Below are 26,870 nucleotides of genomic sequence, written 5' to 3'. Positions count from 1 at the left end.
AGTATTCAGAAAGACTTACGTACTGTAAGATTCAACATTACATAATGATAGGTCAGGAGAGGACCACAGGTCCTTCATCACTGAATATCACAGAGGACTTTTTAATGGATAAAAGCCATATTTTGTTTTTTCAGAAGTGGTGGTTTTAAACTGTATTCTCTCAGGACTGCTGGACTTAAAAAAAAGTTTTATTGCCTGTGGTTTTGCTTTTTGTTTTCTTTTAAATGCTGGCCACTGAGTTAAGTGTCTAAATGAAAACTGAGCTTTCTGGAAACCTATGGTCAATCTATACCATAGCACGTGGTAGCCAAAACGTCACACAAAATTTGGTAAGTTTCTACATAAGTTGTTAAAGACAATGCCTCTTCAAAAAAGTAGTTTTTAATGCAGCGTTAAAGAACAATGCCAATGCTGTCAAAGGTGCCGAAGTGACAACATGACATGAAAATCTTCCAAGGATTAATCAAAGCGCAAGATTCATCATGCTCTTCTGCCATTTTGCCCTACCTTGGCAAGAATGACGGTTTTCTGCTGGTGTAAAAGTCAAGAATATAGTTCAAACTTTATATTCTTTACCATTTATGTCTCTAGAAATGCCAGCTAGCATTGCTAAACTGCATTTTAATGAAAGAGGAATTACTTCTCAAAGCTTACATTGACTTCCAGCTCAGGTAAAATACTCATTTATGCAGTAACTACAAGCCATGAGGTGATGCTTTTAATCCACACCTTGACAACAAACTAAATTTCTTTTTTCTATTCTTAATATCCCACAGTAGGAACATATGGAGAAAAGCATGTTTTGTAATAATGTTAATTTGGTATTTGCAGCAATGTCACAAACCACACCACACAAACTACGGTCTATAATTGTAAACATTTTTTTCTTAAATAAGGCATGTTACCTTCAGAAAGTTTGAAAGAAACAATCTTTCTGGGATAACCAGTCCAAATAAATGGTTAAAAATCCAAGGAAACAAAATGAAAATGCTACATGTGAGCTATCTAACAATAAAATTGTCGCTGAACACCTATTAGGCAATCCCACATCAAACTAACCTGATCAATCTGCACATCTAGAGTTTTTCATTTGGGGAAAAAAAAAGTAATTCTTCAGTTTTCCTTGATAGGCATATGCTGGTGCAATGCAGTTGTCCGTTGTATACACTCTTTCTTGCCCCAACGCATTTGTTCAGAGGTCAAACTATTCCATGTGTACATATTGACTATGAAGTGAGTGTGATCTTCCAGGAAGTAAGTTGTATATTCACATACACTATAAGGATGGCTGATGAATGCAATAAAAATAGGCACATTGTTACCTTGTATATTCAACAATATTAATACATGTATGTATACTCATCAAAATATTTCCATAAATGTATACACGTAAGTATTTCTTAGTAAAATGAATGGCAATCTATTTTCCATGGTGTTTGTGAAACCTCCATGGCTGACAAAAAAAAGACTGGAGAGATTTTCCAAGGTATGTAGCTCTGACAGTATGACTAATTTACTCCTTTTTTTGCTCTTCACCTTTAGATTCCCTTAGCACCTCTTGCCATCTTTTCTCCATCTCTTCTTTGCAATTCAGGAAGGCATCTTCCAGACGCCTCATGGAATTGGCCAGGTCTGGGTTGGTGCGCATTACTACCATGTCATATGCCATCCAGGTTGCCTGCACTTTAAACCAAAAGATATTACCAAGACAGGAATTTTGCTTAAAAAAAAAAAAAAAAGCAGTGGCTGATTCAATAAAAGAATAAAGGACATTCATTATTATCAGACCAGACTTTATGTATGTTTGGTGTTACTTTTTTATAAATGTCTCAAAATACTTCAGAATGGAAGTATACAGATGTAAAGTACAAAAAGGAGATGGACGCTTTTACCTAACGTTTACAACAAAAAGGGTAATTAAAAAAGGTGTAATAGACTTTTTTAAAATGAATGAATGAAACCCAAGAATTCTAGCTCCAGACCAGTAACAGTTAGGAGGCTCATGTTAGGTGAGGAAAAGAAAAGCCAAAGATCACAGCATGGAGATGGAAAAATGATTAAGAACAACCTAATTAGATCAGTTCTTAAATTTCATACCTTCCCTTTTGTTTTACCATAAATAGACTAGTTTTCTCAACAACATTCCTAAATCATCATTAATTACAAATAGTCTAATTATCAATTTCCATCTCTTTGTGTTAGCTGTACAGTTTCTGATAGAATTGTTGCAGAATATGAAGAGGAATATGCAGTCCTCTCCATACATAAGGGACTATGATTAAATTTGCAAAGAGTGTTCCAACAGGGTGATTGTCATGCATTGGCTGGAGAGTTACTGTGTACTCCACCATTTTTCAAAATGAAATTTTCATTTTATGTTGTTATCTATGTTTTAATCATTGTAAATTAAATGCCTTAATATTATTTCTGCTTTCAGTCACTACTCTGAACTAAGCATCATCTTAGTGTTAATGCCCAATTTGATTATTTGCACTCTTTCTCTCAGTTAAGAACGTTAGGGCATTTGCTGATGGCGATTTTTTTTCCAGCTACATTTCTATCACGAGGAAGTTCACAGCAATAAATATAAATAATGAATCTTCAATGTCTTCACTCTAGTAGACAAATCCATATTGTTCTTAACAAAGACCTTTACCTGTCATTTTTTCCATTTCCTCCAGAAGTTTCTCTAAGTCTCTGTTCAGGTCCTCTACCATCTTTACCACATTTTCATAATTTCTGTCCTGAGGTTCTGATCTGGCCATCTGCAAGGAAAGCAAGTATTTCATACTTTATTTTCCTTTGAGGTGAGTTGATTTTAACAGTTGAGGGAAGACAATATTGGAACAAAAATCAATAATAAAAAATGTGTAAGTTTCTCAGTTTACATGTTAATTCATTAAGAATCTGACCTGGAAGTTACTGGTTATCAACTGTATGTCGCATGCTTCCTTCAATCCATTTTAAAATCAGCTTAAGTAGAAAGAATTACACTGAAATATGCTGTATTTGTGTGAGGTAAAGATTTTGGTATCTGTAATAACAAAGATTATTGTGTCAAAGAGATCATTAGAAAATTTTATTTTCCTGTTACAGTTGTCTTCAGAATATCTCCTCTAGATATTCTGACCTAATTTTCCAATGTGTTGTGAAATCTCCATTTATATTCAGCATTTCACATGTGTTTCTCGAGCCAGATAACTGCATATAGTAACTTCTGTAACCATATAAGCAGCTCAGTTGCAGGAAGCTTAACTTGGATGCAAATTTTCAGGAAGCAAAAAAAGTTTAGGGGCAAAACCAGAGAGACCCAGCTTCAGAAATTAAGTTTTCAGAGCATTGGTATTAACCAAAAACGTACAGCCTGGCCTTTGATTGCCGTTTCTGAAAGCCACAGATGGATGGGGTGGAACTATGGAGGGAAGAGCTTCACTGCCGCACTGAGACATGCCACGCAGTAGGCATAGGTTTTGTCAGGAAAAAAACAAAAAACAAACAAAAACACATAATTTATCTAACGCAATTAGGGGGTATCCATTCTGTGTTTTTTTATTGTGGATTGACGTTATGTGGAAGAAACGCACTGAGTTACAAGGGACTTAAAGCGTTTTAACGGAACACCGAGCCTCACGAGGACGCTTCGCGGTGAAGGCTCTCAGCGCGCCCCCAGCTTTACCAGCTGCCCAGAACCCCGCAGTCTGGCACCAAACCGCCCACTCGCCCCCTGCCGTGCCACCCTGCAGCCGCGGCCCCAGCCCCGCAGCTCGGGGCCCGCCGCAGCCCCTCACGGAGCCGCCGGCCCCGCCTCGCCGCGGAGGCCTCACCCTCCCCGCTCCCCGCCGCCAGCGGGGCCCGCGCGACAGGGGCGGGCGGCAACGGGACACGAGAAAATGCCGTTCCGTCCTCCCCGCCCGCCCGCTCGCGGCTGCGGCGCCCCCGGGCTGAGCCACCCGGTAAATTTTGTGGTTCACGGAAACGAGCGCTGCGGCGGGGAGGTAGGCGGCCGAGGGAAAGGCCGGGGAAGGACACGGCTTTTTTTGGGGTGGGCGGCTGGCCCGGGGCGTCCCGCCCGCCTGCCCCTCCTGCTAGAGCGGCCACGGTCCGCGGCAGAGCCGGAGCCCCGCCGCCAAACGTAGTTACCGTTCCCCGGAGGCCGGAAGGCAGGAGGTAACCCCCCCCTTCCCTGCTGCCGCCCGGCCCCGGCCGCCTGGGGGCCGCGGGCTCCTGCGGGGCTGGCTGCAGGGGGCCGGCGTGGCGGGTCCGAGGGCAGCCCCGGAGCCGGGCCCCGAGACCAGGGGCTGGGCGTCTGCGTGTCCTCCTGCAGGAAAGTCTGCCGGTCTCCCTGGTCTTTGCCTTCAGATAATAACAATAGTGGAGCAAGTGTTTGCAGGGCTAGAAGTATGCCGGTTACTGAGACACGACGCGCAGTCCGCCAGGAGTTCGTAGGTAACAGTCCTGAGGTGGTGTATAGGGGGCAGAGAGTCGGGTCCCTCTGAACGGCTCGCACCCCAAATGGTGGCACAGACCAGAGCAGCGTACAGACCTTCAGCTGTCTGGGCTGCCTTGTGCCTTTTCATCTGCACAACCTCAAGCTTCGTCCCGTTTTTAAGTGTTTGAGTATATTAAGGCTTTCATTGTGCATAAAACTTTTAGTCGTCTCTTGCTATCACCGTTTATTTCACTGCCAGCTGAGCACAGTAAGCAGCTGGTTTGAAGGCTGGAATCCATCTTCAATACAAACAAAAAGAGGCACAACACTTTTCACGGAAGCTGAGGAATTTGTCACGGAGCACTGTGTTGCTAAAAGTTTGCGGGGGTTTGAAGGCGGTTGGGCAAAATCCTTCAAGGCATATGCAAGAAAAGGCCATATCTGGCTAAATAAATGCTTATACCAAAGGTGGCTGGAGGCAAGGGAAGGTGTTGTGAGAAACGTCATTTTATGTTGTTACGGTCTTTGGTTTCCCTCACACTGCTGGCTGTCTGAGGAACAGTGCTGGGCCGACGGCCCCCCGGTTTGAGGTGGCACAGGCATTTCAGTGTTTGGTAACCTCAGCTCCTGAGTTCTGTGCTGCTAAGCTGCCTCCCAGATGCTGCCTCCTGCTGTGTGTGCGTGTGTTTGTCTGTGGTTAGGAAGCTCTGGTATTGCTTTTTAATATATTGCTTCCTTACTCCATGAAAATCTGGGCAGCAAACATCGTCTATTTATACAATAATTAATGTATGCACGTAATTCCAATAGTTTAGTAATAGGTACCTTGCTAGTGCGTGATAATAAATGGGCTAAAATCCATTTCCAGTGGCACTGGCAGACAGGAACAGTATTTTTTCAACATTCCTTGGTTTGTCATTCTTCTTGACTGTCCTTTAGGACACAGCGATATGGTAGAGAGTGAATTACAGGTCAAAAAAGGTGTTATTAAATGGAAACATACTTTTATGTAACAGTGTTACATTAAGTGAACTTTTGTGATATACATACTTTTTAGTTCTTGTGAGGTCTCTATTGGCATCCTTGCCAGGGAAGAGCCGGCTTCTCTGCTTCTTTTTGTGTGAAGTGATGCGATTTATTCAATATGTAGACTGGGTGTTTTAGGTTATTATACCTCTGTTCAATGGCTTCCAAGTTTTGCCAAGAGGAGCTGTTGTATTCTCACTTGGAAATGTGAACAATGTAAAAATGCAGTGGCAAAAGAAATGGAACTTAGGAGGAAAATGTGTATATTTAGCAGAAAGAACGTAAGAAGCTGAAAGAAAAAAGGTAAGAGTAACTGAAGAATGTGCATGCCTATTGTGCTCAGGATATTAGTTGCTAAGGTCAGGAGCACCAAGAAACTACACAAAGCTGAAGGGAATGCAAATGGTATGTGCTGCACCTAACTTCCAGTCTAACAGTTCATCAATTGATAACTACTGATTTGGGGATCCCAATGAGCTCTCGCTCTGGGAAATTATTTATTTGAAGAAGAGGAAAACGAGACTCTAGCTCAGATGCATGTTATCTAACTTCTGTCATTTGACAAAGATGTGAATTAGGAGCTAGGCTACCCTTTATACCTGTCATGTAGGGAGAGAGGATTTTGGTGCTTGACCTGCTTTACAGAAGTGCCTATGACCTTGTATTAACTATAACAGAGAATCTGTGGCAGCTATGCTCCTAACTTAGTTTTTCATCTCTGTCAAATGAATCCAAGCCTCTGGGCCTGGAAAATCTGCCAAAGAAGTCAAAGGGGAAAACTACTGTAACCTAGTGAGCTTATGTACTTAGAGCATCTAACCATCCTTCAGGGTCTTTCCTGAGCATCTGGTCTGAGTAGGGAGGGCTGACCACCAAGGCAGAGACTGTAAAACTGCAAAGGAAATTTCCATTTAGATTCAAGAAGAGAGTTGGGAAAGGTACGGTCTAGTTTGGTTGGAAAGTGGGTGGAAAAGATTACTATTAGATGTGCCTCACCCTAAATAGTGTAAGTGCTGGCAAATTACTGGAACTTCAACTGGCTGATGAGGATTAATCCTTCAGTCATTTAGTTTTTATATGGAAGAGCTCTTTTTTTTCTTCATGTAATGCAGCTCCTCGTAGTCTTCATTCTTATGGAAATTTTAAATAACAAAAGCAGTAGGGATGAATTGAAAATCACACCATTTTCAAGAAGAATTGAGGCAAATGAATTGTTCTCGAGTCAGAATATCTTGTCATCATGAGAGGCAGAGCTCCTGAGGCAGAAGTGACTTGGGATAATGACGGGAATGTTTCTTTCGCTTCTAGATCATCTCTGCTTACCCTGCTCAGGGATTCCTACCCTGCTCAGGGGTGAATGGCTAGCTTGTAGAACCAAAGGAAGAGGTACTAAGCCTTTCAACCTCTGTGGGCTTCAGCTGATCAAAAGATCAGTCATGGTCCATCATCTATGGGTATGGTTTTCAAATCTTACAGGATGTGAAAGTAAACGTCAGAAAACTTACTGCCTCTAAGTTACTGCAGAAAAAAATGTGGATACCACAGCAAGATTAAACAAGAGGATCCCTTCATATGAAGCTTACTTCCTGGACCAGTGACAGTTTCTTGGAGTTTGCTGACTTTCTGGAAGTTGAACTACAAAATTAGCAGCCTGCTTAACAGTCTCATCACATAGGACAGAGACTGAATGGTTTGTGGCTGCATTGCCACTCAGTCTCAGAAGCATTTTGTTGAGGTTACTTAGCAGTTGTGTGTGGTTTGCATGGTTGCTGCATGTGGTAAAGAGGACGTTTTTGTTAGCAAGACTGACAGTCCATCACCTTTCAGTGCACTTAATCATACATAAGGAAAAAATTACATAAGGGAAAAAAACAGAAGGACATTTAAACAGGCAATGTTTTCTTTGTGGATGTGCACACAATAGAAGACTTGTAGCAGAAGTTTGCTTTTCACAGGACAATAAATGACTGCTGTCCCTTAACCAAACAGGGGGAGGGGGTTATGATCTGTGAGGAAGACTGTAGTTTAAAGTCTGAACTCTGAACTGTTAAAACATCTTCTCCAACCAGTCTGACTGGGATCCCAGCAGAAAGATTGACTGGAGAAACTAAAAGCAGCAGGGGTTGCTGCTTGTGCATATGCATACCTTGAATATTAACCCCATGCCTTTCCTACTCTTTATTTCTACAGGTGTGGGCTGTAGAAACTGTGAAAGAAAGAGCAAACGGAGAAAGACTATCAGTTATTATATTTTATTTATATTTAACATTACATTTGAATAAGTTCCCCCAGCTGCCCTTAGGGAAAGTGCCTGTGGAAAGCAACACATTTCAGTAGAGAGCACATTTAAATGAGGAACTATCCTTTGCAATGTAGCTGCTTCTTAATGAGGAGTGAGGTATAGATCCTCAGATCTTTTACATTTTCATGGAGAAAATACTGCTGACAGTCAAAGCAAGGTAGCACCAGAATAGGAGGAAAACAGAAACCAGAGCCTGAGCCTACAGTCTGCAGCTGCAGTGATCTTTGTAACTCAAGAAAATTTTCAGTCTAGAAGTTGTCTCTGCTGGTTTGTCGGGGTATGGAAGTCCACCTTACGTGACTATTTCACTAATATTATTTTGCTCACTTCTGCCAGGCTCTGTAGAGATCAAGCCATAAAGAGATCCACTCGTGAGTTTAACCATTCTGTATACCTAGAAAGTAAATGCCAGGTGGAACAATCTTCCCAGAGAGAAGTTTGGGAGGTACTGCTGTACGGATACATTGATATGCAGTCGCTCCTATGGATAAATTAACTATTGTGTTTCAGTATCTAAAGCTATTGCCTCTACCACGGCTAAAAACTTCCCAAAATGAATTTACACAGCACCAAAGTGTTAATAGGAATAAATCAGATTTGCTCAAACAGTTGTCAGAGATCATACGATTTTTTACTTTTCCAAAGCCACCAGTAGAGCGTAATGACTGTGCAATGAACTTTGTCTCTCGATGGTAGGTCTCATGTCGTTTCCTCATGTAATACAACTGCCTCCCACTTGTGTGAAGTAGGTAAGCAAATAATCTTCTACAGGCTCATATAGTCAGGAGTCAGGAATCTGAAACACAAGATGTTTTGGTGATAGCTGAGGGCAGTCTTTGAGCTGATAGGGGGAGCCTACAGCCCAGCAGCTGGGATTCAAATACACTGGTTGGTTGGGAAGAAAGTCCCCAGGGCAGAAATGCTGAGGAACTGAAATACAATGAAGTTGAACTGAAGGAACTAAGGAACTGAAATGCACCACATGGCTTCTCAGGACTGAGGGCACTAACAGAGCTGAACAGTGACTTCGTGGGCACGGTAACAAGACGAGGTTGCAGGGGTGTGTTCTAAAATATTAACAGGACTTATTGGGGAGATTAGGATGGATTTTGAAGGGGCTTTGTAAGTGAGAGTCGTTGTCAGGACTGTGTGGGAAGCTCCAAGCTGGGCTACTGAGAGGAAAGGGAAAGGGAAGAGCTGAACAGCAGAGATGGAAAATGCTGGAGAATGCATGGACAGCCTGAGCAGGAGGGATACAGGGAGCAAGCCTGAATGTGAAAAAAGCTTGCCTTGCAGCTATCTGTTTGAGTATTATTAGTCTTTTCTCCCTTTGTTCATTTTCATGTTCTCTGCCAGGTTGTGTTCCTGCTAGAAAGCTTTCTCAGCATGTGGAGTTTTTTAGGGGGGTTGTCCAAATGTTCTGTTCTGAGAACCCATTTTATCTCTAAACACGAACCATTAGCCTGAAGTGCGCAGTTTCCGCTTGTTATGTTAGCCCGTCCCTCTCGATGGGTGCTTGCCTGCCCTTCGAGTTATGCTCGAAGGCCCCCGCCCAAGGAGTCTTTGCCTTGCCTGTGTCTGTCATCAGTGGGAGAGCAGCTGGCGTGTGCAAGCCAGGCAGACCCCTTTTACGAGCGTGCGCCTACCTGTCGGCGTGCGTGTTGGACTTAGGCTCGTGCGGTATCCCTGGGGAGACGGCCGAGAAAACCTCGAGGAGTGAAGAACTGAATCCGGGCAGGTCAGGGGCAGGAAAATCAGTGAGGAGGAACTTAGTCATAAGAATTACAACTGCACGAGGTAACCGTCAGCACTATCAGGAGTGGCCTCAGACAAACAGGGAGCTGGCAGCAGGCAAGTTCCAGGGAAAGAGCACTGCAGGGCAAGAGAAGTGGTGTGACTGAGGTAAGTGAGAGAAAACGCTGCTAGAAGACTAGCTGATGATTATTTAAATATTTGAAAAGACTCCTATTAACATAAACGTGACCTGAACTAGGATATAACTGCACTGTAAAATCTATACATGTGTGTACATCTATGTGTGTGCTTACTGCTTGTACAGAAGTTACTTACACGTTCCTGTGGTAAAATCTTGTCTTAATGGTATTGGGGTTTGAGAAAATAGAAGAGGTGATATCCTCTACACGCAGGTTGATGAAAAAACTGAAATAATGAAATAACTTCTAGGTACGTTTTAAACAGGGAGAAAATAAGAAAGGAAATAAGTTCTGTTTAAAATTAGTTCACTGAAACAATGCAAGGCAATGCAGTGCCCATGTATGTAAATACGTTCAGTGCTCAGTTAAATAATACGTGCCTAGGTGTGGATTCAGAATTGATTAGCATTTGATTTCTGTCACTACTGCTTGATTGTAAGGAAACTAAATAATCGTATGTGGTGCAGATATCTAGCTTTTTCTGCGTATTTACCTGTTTCCATCTATGTGCACACGCACATAAGCTACTTAAGCATAAAGACAATCTACATTAAATGCACCAACAAACAGACAAAAGTTAAGGACTTGTGAAGCTAAAGTTGTGTGCATAACTTCAGCTAAATTTCCATATGGCTGTGTGTCTATGAAAGCAGGTTCACATTGTTTCTTAAGCCATTATGCAGCAACATAATATGCAGTATTTTTATCATGCAGTGTTTTTTACAAGAAGAGCTACATGTGTTTGTGGTCCTTTGAAAAACTCTCAACTCTTCCTATGTCCTGGTACAGCTTTTTCTGTCACAGTATTTCAGAATATCTGTATTAGGTTTGTGCTGGGGTTTGGGTACAGGCTAAGTGCTTGCAGCTACTGCTATCAAAATCAGTCAGTCAAAAAGATACAGCATGGCTGGTGCTTTCAAAAGTAGCCTGTGATTTTGGAACTACAAAAAAGAAGGTAATGGGTAAGTGTATGCTCATGAATCTGGCCTCTAGACTTTTCATATTCTTTCTCACTAAGGGCTTCAGGTTAATATATTTGTCACTTTTTTTTTTTAAATTATTTTAACTTTTATTTTGTGGACTACCTATGAGGAATATTTTTTGTGGCCTTAATAAAGGGGAGTGTGATTAAGATGTATGTTAGTATTTCAGAAACTATAGAAGGGCTTGTCTGTATTAGAAAAAATATTTTTGTCTTAATCACCATTCAGTTTCTGTATGATTTCACACTTCTATACTCAGGACTTCCTCATGCTGTACAAATAAATTCATTTTTTGTGAGATGATCTAAGTTTTGCTTAAACTTAGCACCATGAAATCTTGCATATCTCCACTGACGTGGTGCCAGTTTGGACTAATCTCATTAGGATAAAAGCACAACAGTGCAGAGTCCTCTTCAATCATATTTTTCAGTGCAGTGTTGACTGCTGACTTTGCCCATTTTTTCTGCTCCCTTGAAAAGGAGCCAGGTTTGCCCGAAGTGATCCACCTGCCCAGATAGTAGCATGAACCTCATTATTTGCTTTTTTTTCCATGGTATATCTCTTCAGAAGTAGTCATCCTGATTTTCTTTAACTCCTTAATATGCTTCAGTAGCAGCTAGCCTAGATTTGATGTTCAGGTACTGCTTCTAATTTTGGACCAAGAGAAAATCTTGAGTCACTGCATGGGATTTTTTGAAATACTTTGTTTTCTTATAGGGTGTTACAGCTGCCACCTGACGCAAAAGTGAGTTGGAATACCGAATCTTGATAGCTGAGAAATTATGACAGCAAGTGCAGTAAGCCACAGGGTATTATCAGTAATCCCTGTTCGGGACAGAAGTGAAGTGGCTCTGGTATGTTATGACCTGGACTGACCCGTCAGAGTTTCCCATTCTACACGGCTGGAGATGCTGCTCAGACTAAGTAGCTCGGAGGTGCCTTATGGTGAGACAGCTCAGTGGGTCAGGGAAGCCTTGCAAAAATGTTGTGATCTGCCAGGCTGTTGGAAAAAGTCACTAAAGTCTTCTGAAGGCAGAAGGGACAGGACATGCAGTCTAACAGGTGCATAGCTTTTTGTAGACATAAAAGGCATCGAGTTGTTCAGTTTGAGACCTGTGGGAGCTGTTTTTTGTTTTGGATACTGCTTTTATGTAGAGTGGTGGAGACTGCTGGGAAGAAGTCTCTGTTTCTCTGTTTGCTTTTCTGTGGTATTTTTCTTCTCCCTCTCTCACATTCAGTATGCACAGCTGCCTGGCTATCTGGAGCCCAGACACTGTGCTTTCACTGCCATTTTGGTTTCCAGTAGCTCCCTTCCTTTCCAGCTGCATGACCTGAGCAGCACGCTTGCACACATAACGTCTGTCATAGCCTTGACTGGTAGCAATGTTCAAAGGTCATATACAACAGAAAGAAAATAATAAAAGCAGTACAGAACTGGTGACTGGAAAAGCTTGAGTATAGATCTGCTGCTGCAAGGAATAAAATAGGAGGCATTATGGTTAAAGGATTTTTTTTTGTCTTTTATCAGTCAGGCTGTTCAGTATGCTAGACTGAAGAGAGTAATTACTCAGCTGTTCCTTACCTACCTGCAGTCATATTATAGTTGGTCCTTATGATGAGTGCAAGAAAAACATTTGGAAGCATATTGTGATAATAAAGTGGTGTGCAATTATGCAAGTCAGGAAGTCTGATGAAATAAGTGCGTTAACTTCCACATCAGCTCATAGCACAGTTTAAACGGTTTAATGAAGATCTGAATTAATCTTAGCCTTTATTTTTATCATATTTAATTAATTTAGTCACCTGTTCCTTTAGCCAGAGTAGCTAATCAGTACACATGGATTTGTTTTAACAGTGGGAACTGACGTTGCAAGTTAGATACATTCACTGGCAAACTGTGTGCCATGAATACATACAGCATCGTATTTTCCTGAATGTGTCAGGTGCAGGCAGCAGCCAGTTTGTGTGCGCAGTTCTCAAGCCAGTTATTCCCATATATTCCATTGACACATAAGAGTTTATATTTCTGTTACTTCTCAGTCTTCACAGCAATGTCTGTCTCTTAGGCTTCATGACTTTTAGGTGCTGGCACTTAAATAAGCATAAATTGAGCCTGATGAAAAACGCAAGAGAAGATTATTTATTTTAGGGCAGATCACCTGCTCGATTCAGTTTACCACATTGCCATGTAAATTCTTGTGCTAGCACTATAGGGGCAGCATGAACATGGGAATGAGTGACAGGGAATGGAAAAATTTGTAGTAGGGCTTATGCTGGCATACAGTGCCTGTGGCTTGGTGCTGACCCAGGGAATGGTGTCATGGTACAGCTTTAGACAAAATAGTCATTCAATATTCTGGGTAGTGGAAGATCTGTTTTCCCTGTTCCTGCTTCTGGATGCCACTTCCTTGAGCCTGTGTTGACACTTGTTAAATTGCTTGGTGAACTAGTACCACTCACAAAAATGGTAGGAAAGTACCGTGCCAAATATAGCAGTGAATTATTCTTGTCGGCATAGTGTTTTGAATCAGTTTACCATGTGATCAGTTGCACATCTGGGAGGAAAACAAGGTGTGGGAAGAGCGCAGAGAGGAGCGAGACACTCCACTGGTTTGGTAGTGGTGAACACTTAATTCAGGTCAGCTGCGTTCACAAAACCTTATTCGTATTAAGCATCGGGGCTTCCTGAACCTGTTTAAGCAACCCCCACAATTGCCATCTTTTAGCTACTTATTCCTGTGCTCATGTTGTTCTCCATCCTTTGTTTAAATCACCAGTGTGTCAGACCAGCTTGTCAAACAAACTTGGCTGAAGATAATACACCACCTTTTTCCCCGGTGCTCATCATGTTGGCAGATGTACACAGAGGAATTAGTAAGTGGTCAGTGTAAGACAGATATGGGGGCTAATTCACCTGGCACGGTCAACAAAGGAATGGCTGTGGAACTGCTGCTCCACATGCGGCTTGCCCAGTAGCCTCCTAGTAGCACTTTGCAAGCACCATTGACTGTGGGATAGATTCTGCTTAAGTATTGCTATGTATTTCTCACTGTCTAAGGGCAGCTACTTTTGCTATGTCTAGCTACCACAGTCTTGATTATGTGTTTAGCTTGGATGTGGGGCTTTGGATTCAAGTATTGGCCAAAGAAAGGCTTGATTGTTGTTGTTACAGTCCACATGGAGCCATGTTGTATCTGAACATGGTTAATAATGCATTGAGCATTACTCTTAAGGGCACTATCAGCAAAGCTATATTTCCCTGTGCCACAGCAAAAGCTCCCTTGTCTCACCGGATCTTTTCAGTGAAACTCCTGTCCCCTCTTTCTGAGCCCTTATCAGGGGAACAGGTGCCTTTTCAAAACTCTTCTTTACAGAGAACTTCGCAGCCTCTTGTTGCTTTCATTCAGTTCCTTGTGTTGAGAAGCTTTGTTGAGAAAGCTAATTTGCATTCTGGTCAATGTATCAAGGGGAAGGTGTCTTTCAGGAAGTCTTCGGAGCCTGCAACTGCACAGAAACATATGGCTGTTACCTTGATCTTTGGCATTCTGAAGGAAGAGTAGCCTAGTACTGTGGTTGTTGCCTATCACATTTTATTTTTATATTTCATTACCAATTAGTTTTCTTGTATAAGGTGTTCTCACATTGATGTGCTGCACAACAGGGCATCTGGTGAAAAAAGTGCATGTCGCAGGAAAAAAAGGAAATTCAAGGATTTGTGTAAACAACAAAAATCATGAGTTTCAACAGAAGGAGAAGGAAATCAGAATAACCTGAAAGTTTAGATAGGCTCAGGCAAGGAGAAGCAAATGCATTTTTGGAAGTAAACAATTAAGAGAAATGAAGATCCAAGAGTTCCAGCGAGTAGATTTTAGTATATGCAAAAGAGTTCTAAAAAAGCAGAATAACTAAACTGATATTTACTTGTGATTGCACAAATTGTCCAATACAAATTCTAAATTGAAATAATACAGGATATGTTTTCCAGGTGCTCATGATTGAAACAGCACTGGTCTTGGCACAACATAAGACATAGACAAGGGAAAATACAATTCCAATAAGGTGTAGGTTTTGAACCTCGTAACATATTTTTGTTCCCCATATCCTTGCTTGATGCTGGAAAATTGACTTCATATATTAAAATAAATATTTGAGCACTGTCTGTATGCTTTCTGCTCTGTGGTGAGAATGCACCTGTAAATTTAAAAATGTTAGTTCCACATAACTTCAATGGGTGCATTACAGGTATACTGTAAAAAATGTTTATTAAATATATAAGAAGATCTGAGATCTGTGAGATGAGATCTGTGTATTTCTGAGTTAGCAGAACAGTCCACAAGAGTGCTAACTCAGGATGGAAGTGCAGGAACTGCAATGTTGTTAATGTTTGACCAGTAAGCCACAGAGCTAAGTACAAGAATTCATTTGTTCTTGTCCTGGAAAGTAGCACTGAGAAGCTTTTCAGAATTGTATCACTAAGTGCAGCTTCTTTTTCTATTTCTCTGAGTTTTGGAAGAGGATAGAGTGTAAATGGATTTATCTACTCTGACTTTTACATTGGTAACACCAATGCGTCTCTGTAAGCAATAGCAACCAGTGGGAGTGCCAGTGCAATTAATGCACCAGTGATTTTATTTCTGGATCGCGTAGTTCTGCCTGGATATGGTTAGAAAATCCAGGTGCCACCCACTGACATTGCTAATGGGAGGTACCTAAGGTAGGTAGGAACCTTTTTTACAGAAACGGGAGCAGTATATACATGGTTGCTGCATCAAGGCTTTTTTTTGTGGATCTTTGTGACCGTATGAACATGTTTCTGCATAAGTGCCAGCTGGTATGTACGTGCTTGTATGAGCCTGTGCATGCACCTTGTTTAAATATAAGCATGCATTTCTAATGAGCATCTGTACAAAGCAAAGCTGTTGACTAGTGGTAAGATAAAGCTTGGACTGTTTATGATTTAGATTATACAACATGATTGCTTGCTAATTGTCCTAAAGTCAGTTGTCCTGTGATGCCATTGTGTCTGTTCCCACTTGTCTTTTGTATCTGTGTATTTGTCTGAGAATGAAAGAAGCTAGGAATGTTCCTCTTAGGGTGATGCCTGTGTATTTGTGTGTAAGTATGTTCATGTGTTATAGTCAAGGTTGTTTGACTTTGCTTGCTTTCAGAGTTTACCTGAAAAGCTTGGTGTTATTTCTGTATCATTGATATAATTCATTTTGTAGCCGTGCTCTGGAAACAGGTGATTTTGCTAACGTATTAAGAATCAAAGGAAATAAAAAATGGAGTAGACATTTTTCAATATCTTAAAATGCAGATATAATCTGTTTTCCTCTTTCCACAGCATCTTTTGTACAGCTGATAAAACATAAATTCATCCCTTAATTTTAAGCATGAGAACAAACTCTTTAATGTTTTATCTATCACCAAGTTCCATAAAGTCATGTTAGTATAAATAAGAATCCTGTATTACTATTAGCATTTGTTGTTGAGATTAATTGCCTTAAACCCATGGCAAAAAAAAAAAAAAAAAAGTACTTCCAGGAAAAAAAAAGTCCCAACATCTTTAAAACATTCTAGATGATACTGTTTGTGAAGCTAAGTCTTCGGCAATAATATGAGTTGTGAAAAGAACTCTAGTCAAGCACAACAGACATTTTGTATTCATGCTTCTGATTTGTTCATTCATTATGGACCAGAAGATAAAAGACCAAGTCATTCTGGCATCTAAGAAGTGTTAGGCTCTTTAAATATGATTGAGTTGAGGACTATGAATGTTTGTGCATATGACTACCTTCAGATCTATGAGTACCAAATTGTTTGTGTAGCACTGTAGAAAAAACTTAATTTTAAATTTGCACTGATTGTACAGTCTACAGTTCATGGATTTGATAGTGGATATCCTTTGTCGTTCTCTAAGCCGTGTCCCAGCAGTCCCTGTGCTGCTTCTTTGCACTACTACTGAACTTAAGGGGTGGAAATCTCCATGTTCTTTTCACTAATTGTTTCCTAAATCATCCTTCCTCCTGATAAATTTCATTAATATTCTTCATGTCAGTGCAGACGGCAGAGGTTGGAGGTTCACTTGCTTGTGATTGAACATGGCAGGGGACGTGAAAAGATTCACACGCGTGCTACTGGAATGCAACAGCAATGACAAGCTCTGTGGTAAGATTCACAGATTCCTTTAGTATTTTTCATATGCTGAACTTTGCTGGCCAGCTTTGCTAAAAGGGGACCAAGCTCTTTCCCCTTCTCCACTTGCATCCCAGCCCAAACAGAAGGATTTGACTGAGTTTTCCCTGCATTGTCTCAAGGTGGAAACTGCTATAGGGATTCCATCCTTTATGGTGGGATTCATCTTACATAATTTTAGCTGTCTTAGAGTATTTCTACGTTGAATGAGTCATAAAGGTGAGGTTAAGACCTCATGACATAGTCAGTAAGATTATCTGCTTTTTTTCTAAGGACCAATTTTGTGAGATTTTGATTCCATCACTTTATGTAATCTTTGGAAACTGAAATGGTGCCTTGCCCCAGTGCAAAAATAGCACCACCCCCAAATGTGAGGATAAAAGAGAGTCGATCACCTGCAACATCCTTGTTAATTATAGTGTTTTTGGGTCAAATTCTAAACCAGGTGATCCCACCCTTTTTTCTTTAAAATGCTCCCTATAGTTTTAATGGAAGTAGTTGAACCTGTATAGCACTGCTATCTAGATTTGTGATAGCACGGCAATGTCCAGCCCTTCCCATATCCCTCCTATCCCTCTGCCGGGGCCAACTATGTTTCACTGGTAGGATATTTACACTCACAGCTACAGTTCCTCACCTCTGTATTAAGGCATCTAAATAAGTGACCTGAGGTGCAGGAGTCCCAATGGCTTCATGAGGTTTTAAATATTCAGCACCTTTGAGGAATAGGGTTGCAGCACTAAAAGTGTTCCGTTGTTATTCCAAGGAGCAGCAGGTGAATGCTCCCACATACCTTTAGGGTTGAAGTTTACTGAAATGGTTCATTACTGCTATGTAATACAGAATTTGTGCACATCAGGTAATGCTGCACATAGTCCTTTTCAAAACAGCAATGCTTATGCCTTGGCTTCCCATTTTCTTTGTCTGCTTGTAGTTGTGCGTGAATATCAGACCGAAGTGATTGTTGTCCCAGCTCTCCTAGTGGGTTTTTTTGTCATCCTGCTAACCGTGATCCTTTGGCTCCATTGTCGAGGCTTGCGAACAAAGCGGGAGGAATCATCACCATCTGGACAACAAGGTAACCATCATAGTTTCCAGAGGAAAGCGTGTTGGTTTCATTGGTCCTAAGTCAATCCCATTTCCTCATTGTTTGAGCCGTTAGGCAATAGTGTTTCTGAAGATCCCGAGTGGTATCCAGCAATCTAGTGAACGTAAGGAAAATTGGGGAACCCTCATTTACCCCACTTGTGGTAGCAATAATGGAATCTGTAGTACAGATGGTTCTCAACAAACCTGAACCAACATAGCGTACTGTGGTAACATCGCGTGAGACCTGCAAAGTGTTCTTATGTAAGAGTCTTCATGGATGCTAATGCAGGGAGAGTTTCACAGAGGTATGACAGTCTTTTGGATGCAGATCACACCTAGTTAACTTGTTATATATATTGTCATTTAAGAAATTTAATTTCGAACTCCTGTATTCCACTTCCTATTGGGACAAAAGGAAATAGAATAGGGAGCGGTGAGAATGTGAAGAAAGGGTTGTCATTACCGCAAGCACATGCTGCTGTGTGGAAATGAAAGTCCAGTTCTGAACTGTTCTTGTTTCTGCACAGGAAAAAAGCATCTTCAGCCTAGTTTAAAGGAAATAATTGAAAACAAAGATAAGGCGTGTGTGGGAGCACCCTATGTGTGTCTCTCTCATAACAAACAGTAGGTGGTAATAAAAGAAAATGACAGTTGCTTCAGTACATGAGAATCAAATACAAATTGTGTCTTATCCAGAAAGAAAGTTTGTATAGTTAAATACAGTGCAGATCTCCAGACTCATTCTGCCTTTTCATCAAGTAGAGTGGGAGATAAAGATCTTGAACTCCTCAGGGGCTGGGGTAAGTATGATACACTAACATTTCTTTACTTCATCCTGATTTCCAAAAACAGTATGGAGCAAAAATCAAAAGACAGTAGGATGGGCATTGCCACCTACTGCAAGAGTTCATCCCTCTGTTTTTATGCATCACATATATATTTTTTTTTGTCAGTGAATGACAGGAACCAGCAGGAATCTAGCTCACCAGAGAACCACTATATACAGCTGAGTGAAACATCTGTGGAGAGCCTACTAAGTTCTGCATCCCTGACTCTGAAAGAACTGGAGATACCACGAGAAAAACTCTTCCCAGGCACCTTCCAGGTGATAAAACATGGCCGCTATGGGAGCATCTACAGAGCAGAATTGGAAACTGGAAACCCCGGGAAGACTACGTCTGTCATACTGAAAGCCTTACAAGGTAAGGCACATGGCCAGAAAACGTATTGATACATATCTGTGTATCAAAGACATGATGTTGATCAGAACTTTGCAGTCGTTACTAGATAGAGCTGTGTTCAGTAACATGTTAGCTAGTCATAGTAGCATTTTAATTGGACCAAAGAAAACTGCAGTCATGTTTATTTTTAAGTTACTTGCCCTTTTCTTTGCTGCCTCCATGTGGTGCTAGACTGGGATTTCTTTGATTCTTTCAGATATGGCTGGTCCCCAGGAAGTAAAGGATTTCCTGGGAAGGATTAAATTCCATCAAAATCTTGGCCATCATGAGAACCTGGCTGAATTGGTTGGATGCTGTGTAGACCGGTTCCCACTTTATATGATCATGGAAGATGTATCTCTTGGTGACCTGTTGACATTTCTATGGACATGTCGGAAGGTGAGTCAAAAGAAGCGATGACAGCACATCTTCTTAAATTGCTTATGTGAATATCTATGTGTAAGTCGCGTAAGATTCTTGTAATCTCTCCATGCATCCATCTATATCAATCTAAACTATTTTCATCCCCCAAAGATGTTCTACAAAAGTCTAAACTGGTCTATAAGTAGTGTATTTCTGTACAGATGTGCTGTAGTTTGGAGAAGTTGACATATTTTGTAAGTAGGAGTCCTACTTTGCAGGCCATTGGAGTTCCTTGAAGCGTTAAACAGGCATTGGAAAGAGTGAGAATGAAACAGCTACTTGGATTTACAAAAGTTTTAAATGAAGTCCCATTCCAAAAGCTTTTAAAGAAACAGAGTACTCATGACAATAGGGAGAAGGTCCTTAAATGATAACTAATTGATGAAAAGACAAGAAACAGAGGATAGGAGTGAAAAGTAAGTACTTGCAGTGAAGAAAGGTCACCCATGAAGTTCTGCTGGGAAATGTGCAAGGACCTGGTGCTTTTCATTGTATGTGTCAATATCTTAGAAAATGGGTTGCGAAAGAGGTGGTGATGGTTGACAATGACAACAGCCAGTAAGGGCAAGGGCTAACCTTGAGCAGTTGCAGAAGAATGACTGTCCAATAAAGAGAAACAGATGAAATTCAGCATAGACAAAAATGAAATAATACAGAAGCATAAAAGCAGTCTTGGCTTCACATACATACTGATGTCCCATTGCTGACAAGAAATGTGAAAATCATGGGACTCATTCTATGAAAACATACACTCCCATGAAAATATCACCACAAGCCAAAAAAAGAGACTAAATATTAGGACATTTCTTCTCTAGACTTGCAATGCTCTGTGATTTCAATAGTGCAAGAGAGTCGCTGAGCAACCAGGCAATGCTCTGCGATGTCAGCACTCTCCCAGAGGCTGCTCTGGAAGTCCAGCTTGAATAAGACACTAAGCATGCTTTGTGAATGACAGAAATGGGAGATGTGCAACCCCTTGCTTTGATTTGTTTCCTATGCTTTTATTCAATATTTTAGAAATTTAGAAAGCAAGACAACAAAATCGATGGTGCTGTCTAAGCCTTTTACATCACACCCCTCTTAGAGTGCTTTTTCTCTAAAGGAAAGGTTTGATGTCTGGATGCAGGACTCAAATGCATACCAAGGAACTTTGCAGATGGAGAAGATGTGGACTCCTTGAGGGTGGAGAGGCCTTGCAGAGAGATCCTGACAAATTAGAGGGCTGGGCAGTCACCAACTGCATCAAGCTGAACAAGAGCAAGTGCCAGATCCTGCACCTGGGAAGGGACAGCGCTGGCTATACATACAGACTGTGTGACGAGAGGCTGAAGAGCAGCCCCATGGAAAGGGATCTGGGGCTTCTGCTTGACAGCAAATTGAATATGAGTCAACAGTGTGCCTTGGCAGCCAAAAGGGCCAACTGTACCCTGAGGTGCATCGAGCACAACATTGCTAGCTAATCAAAGGAAGTGACCTACTGTACTTTGTTGCCTGGTGCAGCCTCACCTCGAGCACTGTGTGCAATTTTGGGTGCTACAATAAAACAAAGACATAAAATTGTTAGAGAGTGTCCGAAGGAGGGCTAAGAAGATGATGAAGGTTCTAGAGGGTGTCGCGTTAAGGGGCGTAGTCGATTAACCGTTACGGGTCTGGTCGGATTCAAGGAACTGAACTATCACGGTCGTGGATTCACCAACAACATAGCACACCCTCACTCTAGCTGCATTCAGTGAGAACTATCATGGCTAGGAACAATGCAATTAAGTGCAATTTATTACAGCAACAGCTACACAGGTTCTTTGGATTGCCGGTGATAAATTCACTGTCTGCAAAAGCAATCTAACATGCATGAAATACACAGGTACACAGCCTGTCTATTAACGTGTTAAAAGGCACAAAGACTCTAGAGATTCCTAAGTTTCTGCAGAGATACCTGGTATAGCCAAGTCTTCAAATCTTACCCTACGGTGTCCCAATGGAGGGGGGAAGAGAGGCTCAGCCCGTTGACTGATGTCAGAAGGTATCCTTCCTGATGGTATCTTCCCTAATATCCCCTTTCTCTTAAGCCAATTTATATTATTTTCTATCCCTTAGGTGGAACTTGAGTGACTCTAGTCAAGCATATCTTGGTTATGACTGGTAAAAAGTTTTCTTGCTTTCGTTTAAAGGTATAGGCTCTGAGAAATTCAGAGAGTGTGCTCAGTGAGGGGTGGTTGCACCTTGGAGGTGGGTAGCTTTTGGGATGGAGGTGTGTTTTGGTATTATAATGATATTATAATGAGCAAAAGTTCACTAGAGCACAGCATTTTGTCAAAAACATGACAGGTCGTTGTCTCAGGGTAGCAAATGTGCAATTTATTGGTCTCAGTGTGCACAAGAACAATCGAGTTCCCATCTTGCCACAGAGCCTAGCCGCGGTGTCTCCACTCTGCTCTACGCTCCGTACTGTGCCTTAGAGTCAGCACACCAGGTTCCCCTAGTGCAATAGCATCTAAGGTTGGAAGCCTAGGGAACGCTTAGGTAGGCAGCTACACTCCACCCTGAAAGCTTCTTCAATGCTATACATTTTCTTTAAAATGTGAATATTAGTTTAATTTTTGTAGTTACTTTACTCCACAGAGGGCAAGACATACGAGGAGCAGTTGAAGTCACTTGGTTTGTTCAGCCTAGAGAAGAAGAGACTGGGGCAGCCTCATGGTGGCCTGCAGCTTCCTCACGAGGGGAGCGGAGGGGCAGGCACTGAGCTCTGAAGACAGCAACAGGACCTGAGGGAATGGTATGGAGCTGCAATGGGAGGTTCAGTTTAGACATCAGGAAAGGTTGTTCACTGAGAGAGTGGTTTTGCACTGGAAGAGGTTCCCCACGGAAGTGGTCACAGCACCAAGCCTGTCAGAGTTCAAGAAGCATTTGTTCAACACTCCCAGATGTATGGTTTGATTTTTGTGTGGCCTTAGGTGGAGCCAGGACTTGGACTTGATCCCTTCCAACTCAAGATATTCTGTGACTTAGTAAGAGAGGAGTAGAAACAAAACACTTCTATGTTATTGTAGAAATCTGTCATTCTCCCACCTCAAGAGCACTAAATTCAGAGGGATTGCTCTTTGTCTTGTTCAGCAGAAAGACAAGATGGTAACAAATAAAGTTAATAAGTGCCATGGTCAAAACAAACAAGTGTATATGATTTTTCAGAAAGTAGGGATTTGACTAATGGAATTCCTTTCCACCAACTAGTGTGGATACTTAAGCTTTACAAATTGGTTCAAGACAAGACTGAATAAATTCACTGAAGATAACCTGTTAAAGTTTACTGAACATATTGAAACCATAGCCATCTTGGGAAGTCTTCAGATTGAAAATTGTCGGGGGTGGAAAACTGCTCAAGAAAAGCGACATATGCTTACTTTGTTCTCTCTCTCTTATTTGGGTATCCAACTAGGGTTAGTGTTACAGACAGGGGAGTAAGAGAGATGGACTGTTAGTCTCATCACAGATATTCATTTGTGTGTTACAGACATGCTTTTCTACTTGTCAGTCTACTTTGTAGTATTTCATTCACTCATATATATTTCATTCATATGTATTTGTCATTCTTTACTGGTATTCTGCCAATTTTGTCTAACCTATTCATCTCTTCTCTATACTCCGGTTTACTCATCAGTCTCTAGTGTGCTTATCTTACCAGCATACCGTATATCCATCCTTGTACCCTTATCTTTCAGCCGATTTACAGTCCATATATGAAATTAGTTGAGGGAGCATAAGATTATAAAATATTCATTTTATTAGATTAAAAGGAAACAAGAGGGCTAGAATACCTGTCCTATGAAGAAAGGCTGAGAGAGCTGGGAATGTTGAGCCTGGAGAAGAGAAGGCTCCAGGGAGACCTCATTGAGGCTTTCAGTACTTAAAGAGGGCTTATAAAAAAGATGGAGAAGGACTCTTTTCTCAGGTAGATAATGATAGGAGAAGGGGGAATGGTCTTAAATGGAAAGAGGATAGATTTAGACTAGATATTAGGAGGAAATTCTTCACTGTAAGTATAGTGAGGCACTGGAACAGGTTGCCCAGAGAGGTTGTGGATGCCCCATCCCTGAAAGTGTTCAAGGCCAGGCTGGATGGGGCCTTGGCCAAACTGATCTAGTCGGTGGTATCCCTGCCAGTGGCAGGGGGGTTGGAGTTAGGTGATCTTTAAGGTCCCTTCCAAGCCAAGCGACTCTATGATTCTGTGAAGTTTTTCAGTACCCTCCAGCTATGATCCAAGATCTGCTCTTTTATCTCTAGGATGTAATGACAATGAATGGTATCCTCTATGACCTCACTGAGAGGCAAGTATATGAAGTTGGACAGCAAGTTGCAGCAGCTCTGGTAAGTCTGCTCACATTTGCTGCATTTTTTGCTTCCTGCTTGATCGCAACACAAGTCTGCATGGTGGCTTGAGTTTTCTTAGCCTAAGCTGTGAGGATGTAGTTTGTTAAAGCTGAGCCAAATATGCTTGCATCGTTTTGGTAAGCATACACCTCTGTTCTGCACTGTGGAAGATGGGTGCAAACTCAGTAAAAATTTCTGTCTATTAGAATTCCTTTTAAGATGATGAAGGTCTCTTCCTCTTCTAACTTTTTAGGCGTACCTTGAACAGAAGAAATTGTTCCATGGTGACATTGCTGCCAGGAATGTCCTCCTTCAGAACAGCTTCACTGCCAAGCTGTGTGGTTTGGGGCTGGCCTATGAAGCTCACGCATACGGTGCCAGCTCAGTCACAGGGATGGTACCAGTAAAGTGGCAGGCACCAGAGCGGCTCCTGAAGAAACCCCCTAGCATTAAGGCAGACATGTATGATTTTATTTTTGGACTATACATTAATCTGTCGGTCAGACCTGTCTCTTTCACTTCTTCATGTATCATTTCATGTCCTGAAGTTCACAGTAAGGCATACCTATTCTCAGTGCGATGCTCTGCTTTACATCTCATACCTTCTCTTCTCATTTCTGCAGGTTATGCCTAGTCATTTGTATATGTTTAAGCTAGCTAGCTAGCTAGAATGGAAACTTAACACTGCTTTGTTTTCTTTTCTTGCAGCTGGTCTTTTGGAATTCTATTGTATGAAATGATTACATTAGGTAAGAAGATTTGATAATAATTAAAAAAAATACAGAAGGAAGTGACAAATTAACAAATTCCAAAATCTCAATTTAAGAATGCAAAGTTAGGGCATTTAACTATGCATCCTGTTTTTTTCCATCTTGCAGAGTCTCGACAGTTGCTTTTAGGCTTTCTCTCAGTGTGAATTGTGATAGGAAATGAATGGATTTTGGTAGGAAATGAAGACATTCTTACACAGAAGCTGCTACCTTTATCTCATAGTTTTCTGCTGTTACTCCTTTACCCTTCCAGGTGCTCCACCATATCCTGAGGTACCACCTTCTGACATCTTGCCATACCTGCAGAGACGGAACATTATGAAACAGCCTTCAAGCTGCCAGCAAGCCATGTAAGCCACTTGCTTTATGGATAATTGAAAGTGAGATTTGCAGAGATAGATGGAAGTGGAACACAGAAAGCTGGATCTTAACAAAGATCTCTAAGTCTAGACTGTACAAAATAGAAACCTGATAGTTGAGGAGACTTGTTCTTATGCCCGCCACGTCTTACTGAAACCTTGACTGCCAAAAACTCTCTTCCTGCTTTTGAAAATTGCTCTTGTTTCTGTTTCTTTCTCTGCCCTTGAATTTCGTTGCTCCACTGCTTCCATGCAAGGCATAGGGCTATTCTAGAGTAGTCATTCTCCTGTAAATCTCCAAAATGATCTAAACATCCACAGGGGAGATCTGAGGCATTATACTTCGTCTCGTGAAGACTTTTTTTTTTTTTTAAATATTCATAGGCTTTTGTATCTATAAGAATCTCAGTTACTGTTTCAAAAGGTAATGCCAAATGTAATCTTTTCCCCTTTTCCCATACTCACAACTGACAACCTGGCAAAAAACTGCAAGTCTGCCTTTGTCCTCACACGTTATTATCTGGTTGCAAATTTCACTGAAAGGACTTTCTATGAAGCAGAAAAAGTGGAAGCCTCTAGACTTTCTAAGTATGAGATGTAAAGTCAGTTTTGTAAAGTAAAATTTGGTGTTGGTGCTTTTCATTCCCAGCTCCTCTCTCTTCTTCATCTTACAGGTACAACATCATGAAGTCCTGCTGGCAGTGGAATGCAACTGATAGGCCTTCTCCTGCGGACCTGATCCAGTTGCTACAGAAAGCTGTAAAGACCAGCAATGACCATGCAGTACTGCAGGTGCCTGAGCTAGTGGTGCCTGAACTCTATGCTAGTGTTGCTGGTGTTGCAGTAGACAGCCTAGTGAGTGAATACACTGTACTCTGAAGGACCCTTTCCCATATTGGTAAAGGAGTCATCTCTGAATTTGCCCTTTCTAGACAGTTTGCAAGCTCAGAATGAGGTGTGTATGTTGAGAGGGATCTCTTTGTTTTTCAGTCACAATATATTTCAGATCTCTCCTCCACACCTGAAACAACGAACTAGTAGTGGTAGTAATATTAAATCACCTCGTTGATACCACTTTGATAGTGGTCATTTGGAAGCAAAGCGGATCTAGGAAGCTGTAGCAAATGGAATGACAAATTTCAGTTGAAGGATATTTTGGGAAATATATCCTCATCTTGCTGTCCCGTGAAACTGCATCATTTAGAATACGTTTCTGAGTTGTATTCAGAAGAGCAGGTGTCCTGGGGAATATGGTATGGGGCACAATCCTATTAGAAAAAGTGGACTGAGTAGGTAACGTAAATGGGTAGTTTTCTGTCCATTACTTACACATTCTCCAAGGACCTATTCAAGTTAGTTGCATTCTTGCCTGTTAAGTGTTCAATAAATGTCTCATAAATGGATAATGTTAAGTGTCCAATAAACGGATAATTTCAGAACAAGCTGAAGACTTGCAGCATCCTACAAAGCCAAAACTAGGTTTGTTAGCCACATAGGATGCATGGCTGGAAGAAAAAAAAGAAAAAGAAAAAAGGTTATGTGAAAAAAAGCTAATCAATGGCTCTTCTGAAGGGGAGTATGCATCCTGCAGGAAATGTTCAACCGTTAGTAGTACATCAGTATGGGGATAGTTATATACTAAGAATATATAGCTGTACAAAAGAGCTTAGGTTCTTTTTTTCCATCAAAATTTATTAATCCTCCCAAGACAATGTAATTGAAGTTTTCTCCTCTAAATGTAAAATAACATGAATAAAATGTTTGTCTGTTTA

General features: G+C 41.3%; 2 protein-coding genes across 19 annotated transcripts; one reads left to right on the top strand and one right to left on the bottom strand.

The window, feature by feature from the left end:
- Positions 1-1,313: 1,313 nt before the first annotated feature.
- Positions 1,314-9,492, bottom strand: SYCE3 (synaptonemal complex central element protein 3). 7 transcript variants are annotated; one of them, XM_083841156.1, is made up of 4 exons: positions 4,141-4,267; positions 2,913-3,034; positions 2,657-2,765; positions 1,314-1,683 (listed from the first exon to the last, which is right to left on the bottom strand). In XM_083841156.1, the coding sequence occupies exons 3-4, from the start codon at positions 2,763-2,765 to the stop codon at positions 1,514-1,516; spliced, it is 279 nt and encodes a 92-aa protein (XP_083697282.1). In that variant the 5' UTR covers positions 2,913-3,034; positions 4,141-4,267; the 3' UTR covers positions 1,314-1,513. The 7 variants fall into 7 exon arrangements, with proteins under 7 accessions (XP_083697282.1, XP_083697281.1, XP_083697280.1 ...); XM_083841155.1 differs by lacking the exon at positions 2,913-3,034 and adding an exon at positions 3,362-3,440 and having other exon boundaries at positions 4,141-4,230; XM_083841154.1 differs by lacking the exons at positions 2,913-3,034; positions 4,141-4,267 and adding exons at positions 3,362-3,440; positions 3,825-3,895.
- On the top strand, positions 3,833-26,870 carry STYK1 (serine/threonine/tyrosine kinase 1). 12 transcript variants are annotated; one of them, XM_083839996.1, is made up of 10 exons: positions 3,833-3,953; positions 16,738-16,842; positions 17,804-17,947; positions 18,912-19,160; positions 19,396-19,577; positions 23,883-23,966; positions 24,223-24,431; positions 24,678-24,718; positions 24,993-25,089; positions 25,773-26,870. In XM_083839996.1, the coding sequence occupies exons 2-10, from the start codon at positions 16,776-16,778 to the stop codon at positions 25,975-25,977; spliced, it is 1,278 nt and encodes a 425-aa protein (XP_083696122.1). In that variant the 5' UTR covers positions 3,833-3,953; positions 16,738-16,775; the 3' UTR covers positions 25,978-26,870. The 12 variants fall into 12 exon arrangements, with proteins under 12 accessions (XP_083696122.1, XP_083696131.1, XP_083696130.1 ...); XM_083840005.1 differs by having other exon boundaries at positions 3,851-3,995; positions 16,733-16,842; XM_083840004.1 differs by having other exon boundaries at positions 3,855-3,995.

Source organism: Anser anser, assembly GCF_964211835.1.
Source record: "Anser anser genome assembly, chromosome: 1".
Taxonomy (NCBI): domain Eukaryota; kingdom Metazoa; phylum Chordata; class Aves; order Anseriformes; family Anatidae; genus Anser; species Anser anser.
The sequence above is the reverse complement of the archived record's forward strand: the minus strand, read 5'-3'. Positions and strand labels throughout refer to the sequence as shown.